A 13,092-nucleotide genomic window follows, 5' to 3' on the forward strand; every position below is an offset into this window, starting at 1 on the left:
AATACAACCCTCTCAGGTAGATAATAACGCTATTGTAATATGGAATAACTGAAGATCAAAAAGATTAATTAACTTATGTGTCACACAGTAAGTATGCACCACAGTCAGGGATTCTAACTACAAAGTCCAAGCTCCTTCCGTTATGTAATTCTGCCTCACAAATAACATACATTTCTTGATTTCTAGCATGTGCCAGGCTCCATATGAGGTACTATGCATTTGCTATTCTAATTAATCTTTATAACAATACAGCCAAGTAGGTATTACCTCATTTTTCACAGGCAAAGAAACAGGCTATAAAAAGGTAAAGAAGTTGATGGAGGAGCTGTAGCTAAAATGCACTAGGAGCATATATGTGAAATTAGTTCTGTCTCACTTCAAAGCTGTACTCTTTTTACAGTAAAATACTGTATTCTTACAAATTTTTGAAAGGGATGTAATCTGCTTCTGTTTGATTTAGAGCATTCCTTTTGATTAGGGTTGATTTGCACATTTACTGTTTTTTAATACCTTCAGTATATATCCTCAAAAAACAATTTGAATATAAATTTTCCTGTATTCTTCAGTAAAAAGTCAGCACTTTAAAAAAATTAAATATTATTTTAAAAATGGAGCATGAGATACTACAAAACCACACCTTTATCTGGTAATCTGTTTTTGCTTCAGGAGAAAATATATACAGGGCAAGTTACATACTGCCCCCCAGTGGGCTTCCATTCCCTTATCACTCAACTTGATCATATCCTGGACCTTTTATTCCCACTGCCCTAAGTTACCTGGTCATATAAAATAGAATAAAATTCTCAAACCTAAAATTATGCTGAAGTCAGAAATCAAATTAAAATGTACACAGAATTTCAACACCACTCTTGAGTCTAAAACAGACATGTATAAAAAGTGTCAACCTGTACCTGGAAAATAAGGCAACATTAATATAATAAACCTTGGTAATTCATGTTACAAAAGTAAACCCTAATGAAACTTTCTAAAACACTATGCTTAGAACTTAAGAAAAGGATGCCCAACCTGAGAGGAAAAATTATAACTAAAGATATACTTGGGAGGCTGAGGCAGGAGAATTGCCTGAACCCAGGAGGCGGAGATTGCGGTGAGCCGAGATTGCGCCATTGCACTCCAGCCTGGGTAACAAGAGCGAATCTCTGTCTCAAAAAAAAAAAAATGATATACTTTATACTGTAACTGAGGCATAAAACCCTAGTTTTCTAGAATCTGGGAATATCCCTTTTATAAAAGAAATGGCACATTTCTTTACACAAGAAGGTGATTATCATCCCCCTTTCAGTTCCCCTTTCTCAGTTTCTTATTCCTCATCTTTACCCCTCTCCTTCACCTGGTTTTCCTGTCTTCACTCTTCAGACCACTGGGCTACTCATACTCAAACTTCCACGTTAAGCCAAGTGTGGTGGTACATGCCTGTGATCCCAGCTCTCCTGTGCTCCCAGCTACTTGAGAGGCTGAGGTCAGAGGATGGCTTGCGCCCCAGAGTTTGAGGCCAGTCTGGGTAACATAGCAAGATCCTGTCTCTCAGGGAGGGGTAGGGAAAAGAAAAAGAGAAAGAAAAAAAAAAGGCACTTCAATGCTTTCCTAGATTTAGCCTTTCCATGTTTTAAAATTATCCCAACACATTCACTTCCTCCTCTGGGCTTTCATCTTAAGAATCTTAATAAATAAATGAATACTAAGATATTAATCACTGTTACAAGTAAAAACTCCAAGGCATTTATATTATTAAATAGTGAATCTGCAAAGTACCTGGGATGTAAAGTCACAAAACTAGAGTCTAAACTTGTCTTATTTACTAAATGTGCATGTCTTGAGTTAACTATATTCTTGGGATTTCTGGAGTGTTCTATCTCAAGTAAGCAATGTGACCTTAACTTGATTTTCCTTTTACTCTCCTTGTCTATGAGCAAATTTCTTATCATACTGGTAATTCTTTAACCCTATCACATAATTCAGTAACTCCTGAACACCCATTTCTTTTTACCCTTTAACTTAGAATACTGAATCAGTTGCCAAATTCTGCTATTTATTGCAACATCTCTCAAAATGGAATTTTCTTTTATCAACGTGATAGAAAAGTCATATAATCAATCCTTACCTAGATTTAGAATTTTCTCTTCTTAAAGTTAACCTCTACCCCTTCATCTTACCTCTGCCAGTTTCTTTTCATAGCTCTTTAATGGTACCCTAATTATCCTGCAAGATCCTTTCTCCTAATCCTGCCACTTACTAGCTGTGTGACCTTGGACAAGTAAATAAATCTCTCTGTATAGGAAGGAAGGAAGGAAGGAAGGAAGGAAGGAAGGAAGGAAGGAAGGAAGGAAGGAAGGAAGGAAGGAAGGGAGGGAGGGAGGGAGGGAGGGAGGGAGGGAGGGAGGGAGGGAGGGAGGGAAGGAGGGCAGGAGGGAGGGAAGGAAGGAGGGCAGGAGGGAGGGCAAAAAATGACTATTTGAGGGGGGAAAACCTTCCAAACAAAACTAGTTGAAAGTATCTTAAAACACCATAAGCTTTTTGTAATTGTTAAATGCATCTGCAACCATTTTTGTGTTTCTTCAGATTTTATAAAAAGTCCCCTAATCCTTAGAATTTCTAATTCATTTTAGCCAACTCGACTTCCTCTACACAATCTATAGCAGTATATTAGTGAAAACAACCAAAATGCCCAATAAGGAGATTGATTAAATTAACTGCAAAATACACAAAACAGAACCCTACACGCATTTAAAATGATGCTGCAGGGATCTATTTATTGCACAAAGGTGTTCATGGTATACTGATACACAGAGGGAAAAAGCAGATGTTAAAATGGTATGTATAACATAATCCTATTAAAAATATATAGTCTTTGAAAAAAATGTTGAAAGATACATATTACGGAGTTAGTTTTAGTTACATCTAGGTGAACCATATTATATGTATGCGTTCATTTACTTATTCAATATATTCCCACACAAAGCATCAGCCAAACTGCTAAGTGCCAGAAATGCAAAACCAGAAATAATCCTTATGTCCTTAAGAATGTTATAGAATAGAGAAGAGAAGCATCAAAATAACCTAGAAGTAAATGGAACTATAGTAAGTATTATGAAGGAGAAGTGTCTGGTGCTATAAGCACAAACCACAGGGAAATTTTTAACTAGTCAAAAGATAATGGGAAGCTTCTTTAAGGAAGTGATAAAAGAATAAACATTTACTAGGTGATAAGGAAAGTGCTATTCTTTTTGCTTTTCTCTATATTCTTTAAATAAAATGTATTGATTTTATAATAAGAAAAACAATGAAAGAAAACCAAAGGATCGAATTTGTTTTGCTTTGGTTTTTTTTTTTTTTTAACTCCTAAATAGTTACTTTTAATTTATGCTCAGCTATTCTTGCTTGTCTTGCTTAAATAACAAAGTTTTCAGAAATGTTTAAATTTTGAAAACAGGTCATCAAGGAAAATTTCTAATCACCAGGTCATATTTTTCTTATTCTATGATTGAATAAAAATATAAGATCAAGCATTAGATAATGGACATTATTGTTTCCAATGTCTTCTATTTATTCTATAATGTTTCCAAGAGTAAGGAACAGGCCTACCTGGGTAAAAATGAATTCAAAATTTTAAAAGAAGGAAGGAAACCCCAATTTTGAAAAACAGATTAAATTGCTTAAATGTTACCAGAACTGCCTCCTACTGTGCTAAAATTATCAAATCATTTTCAATCAAATTGTCTCTTTGTGCCTTCTACTAAAAATCACCTGCCAACACAATAAGGTGGCTTACTAAATTTGGAGATACCACCAAAAATTGGAGCCTGTATCACTCAACATAAAATAGACTAGATTAACCACATGTAGAATATAGATTACCCTAAGTGAAGGTTCATACAAAGTCATGGATGACATAGCTTATCCCAAAGTGTATTCTACAGAATACACAGGTTATTGGTAACCATTGCTTGGGGAAAAAAAAAGCTGTGTTAAAATAAATTTGAAAAAATACTAGGTTAAACAAAATTAAGCATTTTCTTTTTTTCGAGACTTTCCAGACTCTTTAATACAGAGGCTTAGAATAATTTACTCACAACTTAGAAGTTCAAAAGGTTTTGAAAACTAAAAGTCTCAAAATTAATTTATATGGTAACAAAACCTGACTTCAACTTAAGGTTTTCTACAGTCTTTGTTTCATGTAGTCTAATTTATACGTTTTTCTGTAGCAACTATGTGTTTGATTACAGGAGTAATTCCCACCAGGGAATATTACTTAACCTAAGCTCTACTGGAGATGTTACTTAATAATAGACACCATAATACCCTTCTAAAATCCAAAGATTTCTGAATTTCAAAACATCTCTATTATCAGTTTTGCAAAATTAATTGTGAACCTCTACTAAAGCACAGTATGAATCTTTAAGAGGAGTATTTTCCAAAACTATGAGATGGAGCTCACTTTAAAAAACGCTGAGAATGTAAAGATTAGATTAAGGTATGCCCCAAACTGACTATGAAAGGTCATGATGTATCACACCTAATGAAGAATAGGGTAAAGCCTCAGATACACAAGTGGACTGAAAATTATATAAAATGAATGCTTGGTTGTTATTGTAACTCTGTATGTAACATTGTTATATCAATAAGGAATTCAGTAACTGATGAAAAAAGGGAATTGGCCAATATTTACCCAATATTAACTAAGTAAGCAGACAAAACTGAATCTGCCAGATCCTAACATTTTTGTCATTCAAGATCTGACTTTCTAAGATTTGCTCTGAGAATAAAATAAGAATACAAACAAGTGTATTCTTTTCTTCTATTTCACGCATATAAGCCTTCTCTCCTCAACTAAGGCTTAGAATACTTACTGAATAAAATGTATCGATGTGCCTTCCAAGTGTTTCCATTCATTTTTGTAGAACTGGACAAGAAACTCCCTCCAATTTTCCCTCTGATCTCCAAATATCTTAGATTTTGGTTTTTAAAAATGTTAACAATACTTTAGTTGCATACAATATAAATTTCTTTTAATCCATTTCTAGCACTGTTTTTATTCTGCTCCCAGTAAAATTTGCTTAAGAGCTACAGCAGTGTCTATTTTATAAACTGCTTTATTGCCTTTGAGCACATGTATAGTAGTGTAATAAACAATAAAAAGCTGTGGGTTATAATTATATTAATAATGTACTACATACTTTAGAGTTGGAAAGTAGTTCTAATTTTAAAATATTATTTAATATTTTAGAGACTAACAAACAGTTCAAAGTGAACTTGCCACATTCATCAAATTAAATTTACAAAAAGCAAATGGATTGCTTCTAAAATCTACAAGGCTTATTTCTAAATGTAACTTTTAAAAATTGTGGTTTTTCATCACCTAGATCAATGCGGACCATTTTGAAACTTTCAGTCCATTAAATTATGCCTGGATTTTGTAATACATTTTATACTACTTTCTTTACCAATAATACATTATATACATGTTTTAAAACACATCCAATTGTATTTAATGACTTAAATAACTAAAACATAATACCAATTATATTAGCTAAATAAAAGATTCATTCCCTCATTTTCCAACTCATTATCAAATATTTGCCAAATCTTACTTTTACTGAGGAAAGAAAGAAAAAACTGAAATCCACAAATGAAGAAGATGAACCTCTATATTTTAGTGTTAATTCCATAGCAGCTGGAATTCCAGGCACACGCCACCATGCCCAGCTAATTTTTTGTATTTTTAGTAGAGACGGGGTTTCACCAAGTTGACCGGGATGGTCTCGATCTCTTGACCTCGTGATCCACCCGCCTCGGCCTCCCAAAGTGCTGGGATTACAGGCGTGAGCCACCGTGCTCGGCCAAATCAATCAACTTCTTACTGGGGTTATTAAAACTGATCATCATCTGCTTCTATCTCACTTATCTGCTTGATAAATGAGACATAAATGGATTTAAAAGACAGACAACAAGAAACGCAAAAGCACCTAAGAAATTAAAAAACAGAGCAATCAACCACTGAAGACTTTATCACATTTTTTGTTGTTTAAATAGACTGGTGACAAATATATAGGGGATTTAAATTTGGTGAAAGACAAATTTACAAATCCTCTTACAGAAATATGCTTCATGTCTTATTAATTGATGTAATTTTCCCATATTCCACATATTTTCTTGATATGAAAATACATACTGAAAACAAAGTTCTGAAAAATACATGATATAAGAAAAAACAGACCCAGGAAGATGATCTGACTACCCTTGGTTTAAGAAGCTAGTTTCTATGAACTTTAATTCTGGAAATGTTACTTCCTGGAATCAGTGCTTCTCCTACTACACATACTGCCCTTATCCTGGAAAAAAAAAATTTCTCATAAGTGATGGGAAAGAAATTGGTCCAGAGAAAGCTAACAGCATAATGTCCAAACATGTTCAACTGAAAAATAAATTCAAACATATTGTATCATACTTTTTTTGCTGGAAGTATATAAAATGTCATCTGCTCTGAGCTTTTAACTCATGGAATATAAAATAAAATTTGACCCTCAAATATATATGCATGCACACATGTGCATTTTACTCTCTCAATCAAAGCATCCATGATGCATAATTGAAAAAACAATTTGAATTACAACTCCCATCCACTTGTATTAGCTTACCAGATTTGTGCTTGTTGTGTTTTGCTTTTTTTTTGATGATCAATAACTTATTCTGGATCTCAGGTTTGTAAGACTTGAATGCAAGAGAATGAAGACTTTCAGGTTTTCTCTGTAACTTTTCATTCAAAACATCTTTTAATTTCTTTTTCTTCTTTTTCTTCTTTTTTGCCCTCATTTTAGTTAGTTTGAGTTTCTTGTGGCTCTGTAGTGATTGCTCTAATAGAATATCTCTTACAACTCTGTGGCAGTTAATTTCAGGATGATTACTGTGACTTCCATTTACATGTATTTGGCAAGATTTTAGAGTATTTTCTTTTAATGGACTGGGTTCAATCTTTATTCTGGAAGCTTCACCATATTTGTCCTGATTTTCTACAAACCTTATTTCACCTGGACTGAGAGGCTCTCCAAAGCCAGTAACTTCCCCTGGACTCCCTGGTTTCTCTAAATTTTCTTTACAACAATCAGTTTTTTTAATTTCACAAGGCCTGTGAATTCCAATTCCATAGTTGGATTTTATTTCCATTTCAACAGAGATGTCATGATTATCCAAGATAATTTTAGCAGGGCAACAAGCTGGATCAAAATTATTCTCCTGCTCTTTCTTGAATGCAGAGGGCAGGCTTTCTCTACTACATCTATGTTCTCCATTACTTGTACTAACATAGTCATACTTCAATTTCTCCAATTTAATCCGAGGTACTCTTTGTATTTTAATGGGTGGAATTGGAAATTCTGGGGCTTGAAAGGGTCTCTGTTTATAAATCCGTACATCTGCACCACAGAACTGTGGAAAATGTACATAAGCATTCTCCAAATAATCATAACCAAGAATAACTTCCCTGCATTCATGGATAGGCTGCCCAAGTACAGCATCTTGAACTTCTTTTTGTGTTTCGTACACAAAGTCACAAAGACCCTTAAGTAGCCATACTTTTTGGTAAAAAGGTAATTCGTGAAAAGGTTTTTCTTCCAATGGATTAACTTCTCCAAGAACTTTAAAAAACTGAGGACACAAACCCAATTTTTCAGCACAGTTATCAGGATTTTCAGTCTGCCCTACAGCAGTGTACCACTGCTGTACTTTCTGTCTCAGTGCTGCTTCCCAGGTCCTGTAAGGCAAAGTAGGTCTTCGATGTAAGGTAGGTCTGCGATGGGGAGGACTTAATAAAGAAGTCATTATTTTAGAAAGAAAAGCATTACACTGAGGCATCAAAAGACAACGTTCCAATTCGTAAAAGACTATTTCTGGCAAATTTAGAATTTGTTGGGCTAAACAAAGGAAATGCCCAATAGCTGGAATTTCCCACATGGTCTCCATACAAGTTGGAGCTGCTTGAGCTAGAAGTTTTCTTTCCCATTCTTCTATTTCCTTTTGACTAGCTTCTTCTGCTTCTTTTCTTTCCTGCTCCCGAAGCCTAAAGAAATTTAACAAATTACACTATTATTACTTAGAGGGTACAATAATATAATAAATTTTAAATATGTTATATATATATATATTTATTTTTTATTTTTTTTATTTTTATTTTTTTGAGATGGAGTCTTGCTCTGTTGCCAAGGCTAGAGTGCAGTGGCACAACCTAGGCTCACTACAACCTCCGCCTCCTGCATTCAAGTGATTCTCTCCTGCCTCAGCCTCCTGAATAGATAGCTCAGACTTCAGGTGCGTGTCACCATGCCTCGCTAAGTTTTGTGTTTTTAGTAGAGATGGGGTTTTACCACATTAGTCAGGCTGGTCTCAAACTCTTGATCTCATGATCCACCTGCCTTGGCCTCCCAAAGTGCTAGGATTACAGGTGTGAGCCACTGCACCCAGCTATATGTTATATTTATCTTTAGTCAAAAAGGCAACTAACTCTCCTAGATTTATTTATTTATTTATTTATTTGAGATGGAGTCTCGCTCTCTGCTCACTGCAACCTCCACCTCCTGGGTTCAAGCAATTCTCCCACCTCAGCCTCCCAAGTAACTGGGATTACAGGCACCTGCCACCACACCCAGCTACTTTTTAGTAGAGATGGGGGTTTCACCATGTTGGCCAGGCTGGTCTCAAACTCCTGATCTCAGGTGATCCGCCCGCCTCGGCCTCCCAAAGTGCCGGGATTACAGGCATAAACCACCATGCCTGGCCTGTCCTAGTTTTAAGTATCAGTACAAAGTGCCTCATAAAAGTCCCATTTCATTTTTTTCGGATGAAGAAATACACATATCACTTCACCCTGAATTAGATGGAAGACTGCTGACACCATTATCCATAAAGTAAATTCTTCAACTCATAATATATACCAACTTCATTTACTAAATGAAAGCACTGTAGAATTTGATTACAATAATTTCTAGAAGCAGTATGACTTCAAACAAGAGCTGCAAAGGTATTTACATATTTTGACCCCATAATTCCATTCCCAGAAAGTTATACTAAGAAAATAATTTTACAGAAGCAAAAAGTTATGTACTTACCAATGTTAACTGGACATTTAAGAGAAACATAACTACAATAAAATTGTTTTACAATTGGGAAATAAACTGGAAATATTATGTAGCCTTGAAAATCAAAATTAATATCATGTATAAACATAAAAAATGTCAGAATACAACACAGTACTTAACAGTCATAATGAAAATATGTATTTTCATTATGAAATAATGTGAGGTGGCAGTATTGCAAAAGTAAGTAACTCCTAAGTTAATGGGAATATGAGTGCTTTTTCCCCCCCTTAAGATTTTCTTTATTAGCACTACTACAAAAACTTCTTAATTAAAAACAAATTAGATGCAAAGATAGGCATAAGTCTTCGTGACCTTAGATTAAGCAATGGTTTCTTAGAACTGACACCCCAAAAAATAAGTAACAAGAGAAAAATAGACAAATTGAGTATCATCAAAACTAGAAAATTTTGTCCTTTTAAAAGACATCAAGACAGTAAAGACAACTCACAGAATGGGAGGATGTTTTTGTAAACTATATACCTAACAGAAGATTGTATATAGAATATATAATGATACTTACAATGCAATAATAAAAGGACAAATAGCCCAATTAAAAAAAGGACAGGCCGAGTGTGGTAGCTCACATATGTAATCCCAGCACTTTGGGAGGCTGAGGCGGGTGGATCACCTAAGGTCAGGAGTTCGAGACCAGCCTGGCCAACATGGTGAAATCCTGTCTCTACTAAAAATACAAAAATCATGTGGTGGCACATGTCTGTAATCCCAGCTACTAGAGAGGCTGAGGCAGCAGAACCTTGAACCTGGGAGGTGGAGGTCATAGTGAGCCGAGATTGCACCACTGCACTCCAGCCTGGGCAACAAGAGTAAACCTCCATTTCAAAAAAAAAAAAGGGAAAGAAACTTGAACTTGAATAGATTTTTCTTTAAATGAACAATGAAAGCACATGAAAAGATGCTCAACCTCATTATCAATTAGAGAAATGCAAATCAAAACCAAAATGAGATACTATTCCAAATCTACTTGGATAGTTGTTATACAAAAGACAGATAGTAACAAGTACTGGTGAAAAAGTGGAGAAACTAGAAACCTCATACACTGTAGACAGTATAATTGCTTTAGAAAACTGTGTGTTTAACCTCAGAAGGTTAAACATAGAGTGAGTTACCATGTGATCCAACAATTCTATTCCTAGCTATGTACCCAAGAGAAATAAAAACATTTGTCCACATGAAAACTTGGACATGAATGTTCTTAGCAGTATTATTTATGACAGCAAAAAAAAAAAAGGGAACAAATCAATGTCTGACATTGGCATTTTTCTATAAATCAGATTGCAATCTATTCAGCTAATTATAGTAAGAACACTACTTTGGAAAATATCACAAACTGCTCTTTTATAGAACAGCCTACTTTTATATTTTTGGTTGAAATGTCATACTATAACTACTTTGCTATTACAAATACAACAGGTTATCTTATTTATCAGTCCTGGTTTATTTAAAAACATTAATAAAGAAACTGTCATTAGTGATTTGGAATTCATACATATTTTTTACATTTGAATACCTAAAAAATGTTAAATATGCTTAATAAAATTTAACTTTTTTTAAAAAGTGCTTAGAGTTTTATGGACTTTTACTTTTTACTGAATGAGCATGGTAGTGGACAGGCAGAATTTGGCTTCCTCCCTACAGAGCTGGGACTCCAAAAGCACACAGACTCAGTAGATGGGTATACTAGAAAAAAGTCCCTTCCCCCATTTTCAACAGGTGGACTACGAGAAAATTTTATCTTCACAATGGGAATGGTGGGTGGAAAAAAAAATAAAATCTTAAGAACATGTAGCTATAAGCGAACTCATATAGATTTATTGCCCAAAAACATTACACTAAGAAATGAGTTTAATGTGATTTCATGCCAATATTGCTGTCAGGTATATGAACAACAACAAAAAATCAAATCTCTGAGGGAATGTACCTTAAATCTAGACTTTAAGGAACTCCTATTGCTACAGAGTTCGCAGTCAAAGATAAAACATAAAAGGAATTAAAATATTAGGAGGGATAGAAAGAAAGAATATGACCCCAAGATAACAGATTTACGAATTATAAAACACAAGAAATACAATGTTCAGTGAAAAGAAACTGAAAACATGAGCAAAGAGAGATTATAAAAAATGACAAAGCAGTTTTCAATAAGAACGAAAAAGAACTTCTAGAAATGAAAAATACAGAAATTACAATAAAGACAGATTTACAGCTAACTCCTTGATATAGTTTGGATATTTGTACCCTCCAAATCTCATGTTGAAACTGGTAAGCCAAAGTTAGTACCAACTGGCTTGCTCCTAGAAGAAGAAAATTAGGCAATGGTATAATACACAAATTTCATTAGCTTGGGTGCTTGTAAGGGCCATGACACAGTTGAAGTGTGATGCTGCCATCTGCGTGCACTATCTGAAATTAATCAAAGGCTGCTACTCACATTGCTGCTGTTTCTCATACATTGTACCTTTCGGGGGAGGATTATGGAATCTAGCCTCAGACTCTGAATACTAACAAGGTATGAGGAAGGAAAGAAAGTACATGGATGGTGGAGGCCAGCATAACACAGAATAGACTTTTAGAAATATAACCACAGAGTCTCTTTCCTGATCCTCAGTAGTACGGTAAACAGGGAATGGAAACCTGCCAAAGATCTCTAGAGTTAATATATATAATCAGCCATTTTTTAAAAAGGTTAAACACTTATAGTTACAAAATTTTAAATAGTATCTTAAAAATGCTTAAGCACATCACATTTTGCTGAAAGGACAGATAAAAAGCCAGCTTCCAGAATTATTCTAATGAAAAAAATTTGTTCAAAAGCACAGTACTAAAGAAGATAAAGCAGTGCACATTTCTAAAATATCAGCTTAAAAAATTAAGCCTTCAGTGCTGGGGAAATACCAAAAGACTGCCTAAGGATAGTTGCAAAAACGTTTGCTATTTTTAAGAAGAAGGTACAAAAACAATACTGAATAAACAAGAAAAACGGTCCAGTTTTTTTTTCCCCCACTGGATCAGCTCTCATTTTTGATGTTGCTCCTTACTGGGTTGTGGCATGTTTACCTGTTACTCTGTGAAATACTAATAGAAGCTGTGCCTAAGGTTATTTTAGCCAAGCATAATTTGGCAGAAACACTAGTTTTCCAAAAGAAAATTAAGTTTTAAAGTATCCTAACTTTACTATTATACTTTAATAAACTTTTATTGAATGCTTACCATGTGTGAGGATACAAAGAGGTGAGAAAACATGGACCCCACTCTCAAAGACATTACAATTTAGTAAAAGAAATGGGAGCTTTAATCCAAAATAATCCATTAATTGAGGAAACAATACAATGCACACAAATTGGGTGACATGAAAAAGGAAAGCAAGACATTTATATTTTCTAAGATGAATAACACATAATATTATATTTTAGGAAAATTAACCATTCATATAGAGTCCATCAGTCCAGCTTATTTATCTGCCAACAACAGAATCTCCTCTGGGTAGTTCAAACAGAAAAGAAATTCATTTAAGGATTAGCAGGGAGCTTACAGAAGCTCTCTTAAGAGTCAGAGAGCCAAACTTAGATAACAAAAAGTCAGAATACAATCCCAACCACACTTAGGAGGCTCTCCAGGAAAAACTAGACTGTCAGCACTAGTTGGCCATCTTTGATACCAAGAACCTGGAACAACCAGAAACTCCTACCACCTTCTTTACCAAAAGATAAACCCTTTCACTCAAGACTGCTACCTGATGTTCCCAGATAATTTCATGTAAGAAGTGTATGTCCGCTCATATAACTCTACCCTACCTGTGAGTGGGTTTGAGAATATAAATTTTCTGGCATCTATTCCGGTAAGTTAAGACTTGTAATACAGGAAATTACCAAAATGAAAGAAAGCTATTTAAAAATTCTGAGCAGCCACAAATGATGAATATATATTT

General features: G+C 34.5%; 1 protein-coding gene across 2 annotated transcripts in view; it reads right to left on the reverse strand.

The window, feature by feature from the left end:
* BRD10 (bromodomain containing 10) overlaps positions 1 to 13,092 on the reverse strand; it is a 78,358-nt gene that overhangs the window by 35,695 nt on the left and 29,571 nt on the right. For both annotated transcript variants that reach the window (XM_054256022.2, XM_054256017.2), the window contains exon 3: positions 6,657 to 8,074. In XM_054256022.2, the coding sequence (XP_054111997.1) occupies positions 6,657 to 8,074 (1,418 nt within the window). The remainder of the gene's footprint in view (positions 1 to 6,656; positions 8,075 to 13,092) is intronic.

Source organism: Callithrix jacchus, chromosome 1, assembly GCF_049354715.1.
Source record: "Callithrix jacchus isolate 240 chromosome 1, calJac240_pri, whole genome shotgun sequence".
In the NCBI taxonomy this organism is placed as follows: Eukaryota; Metazoa; Chordata; class Mammalia; order Primates; family Cebidae; genus Callithrix; species Callithrix jacchus.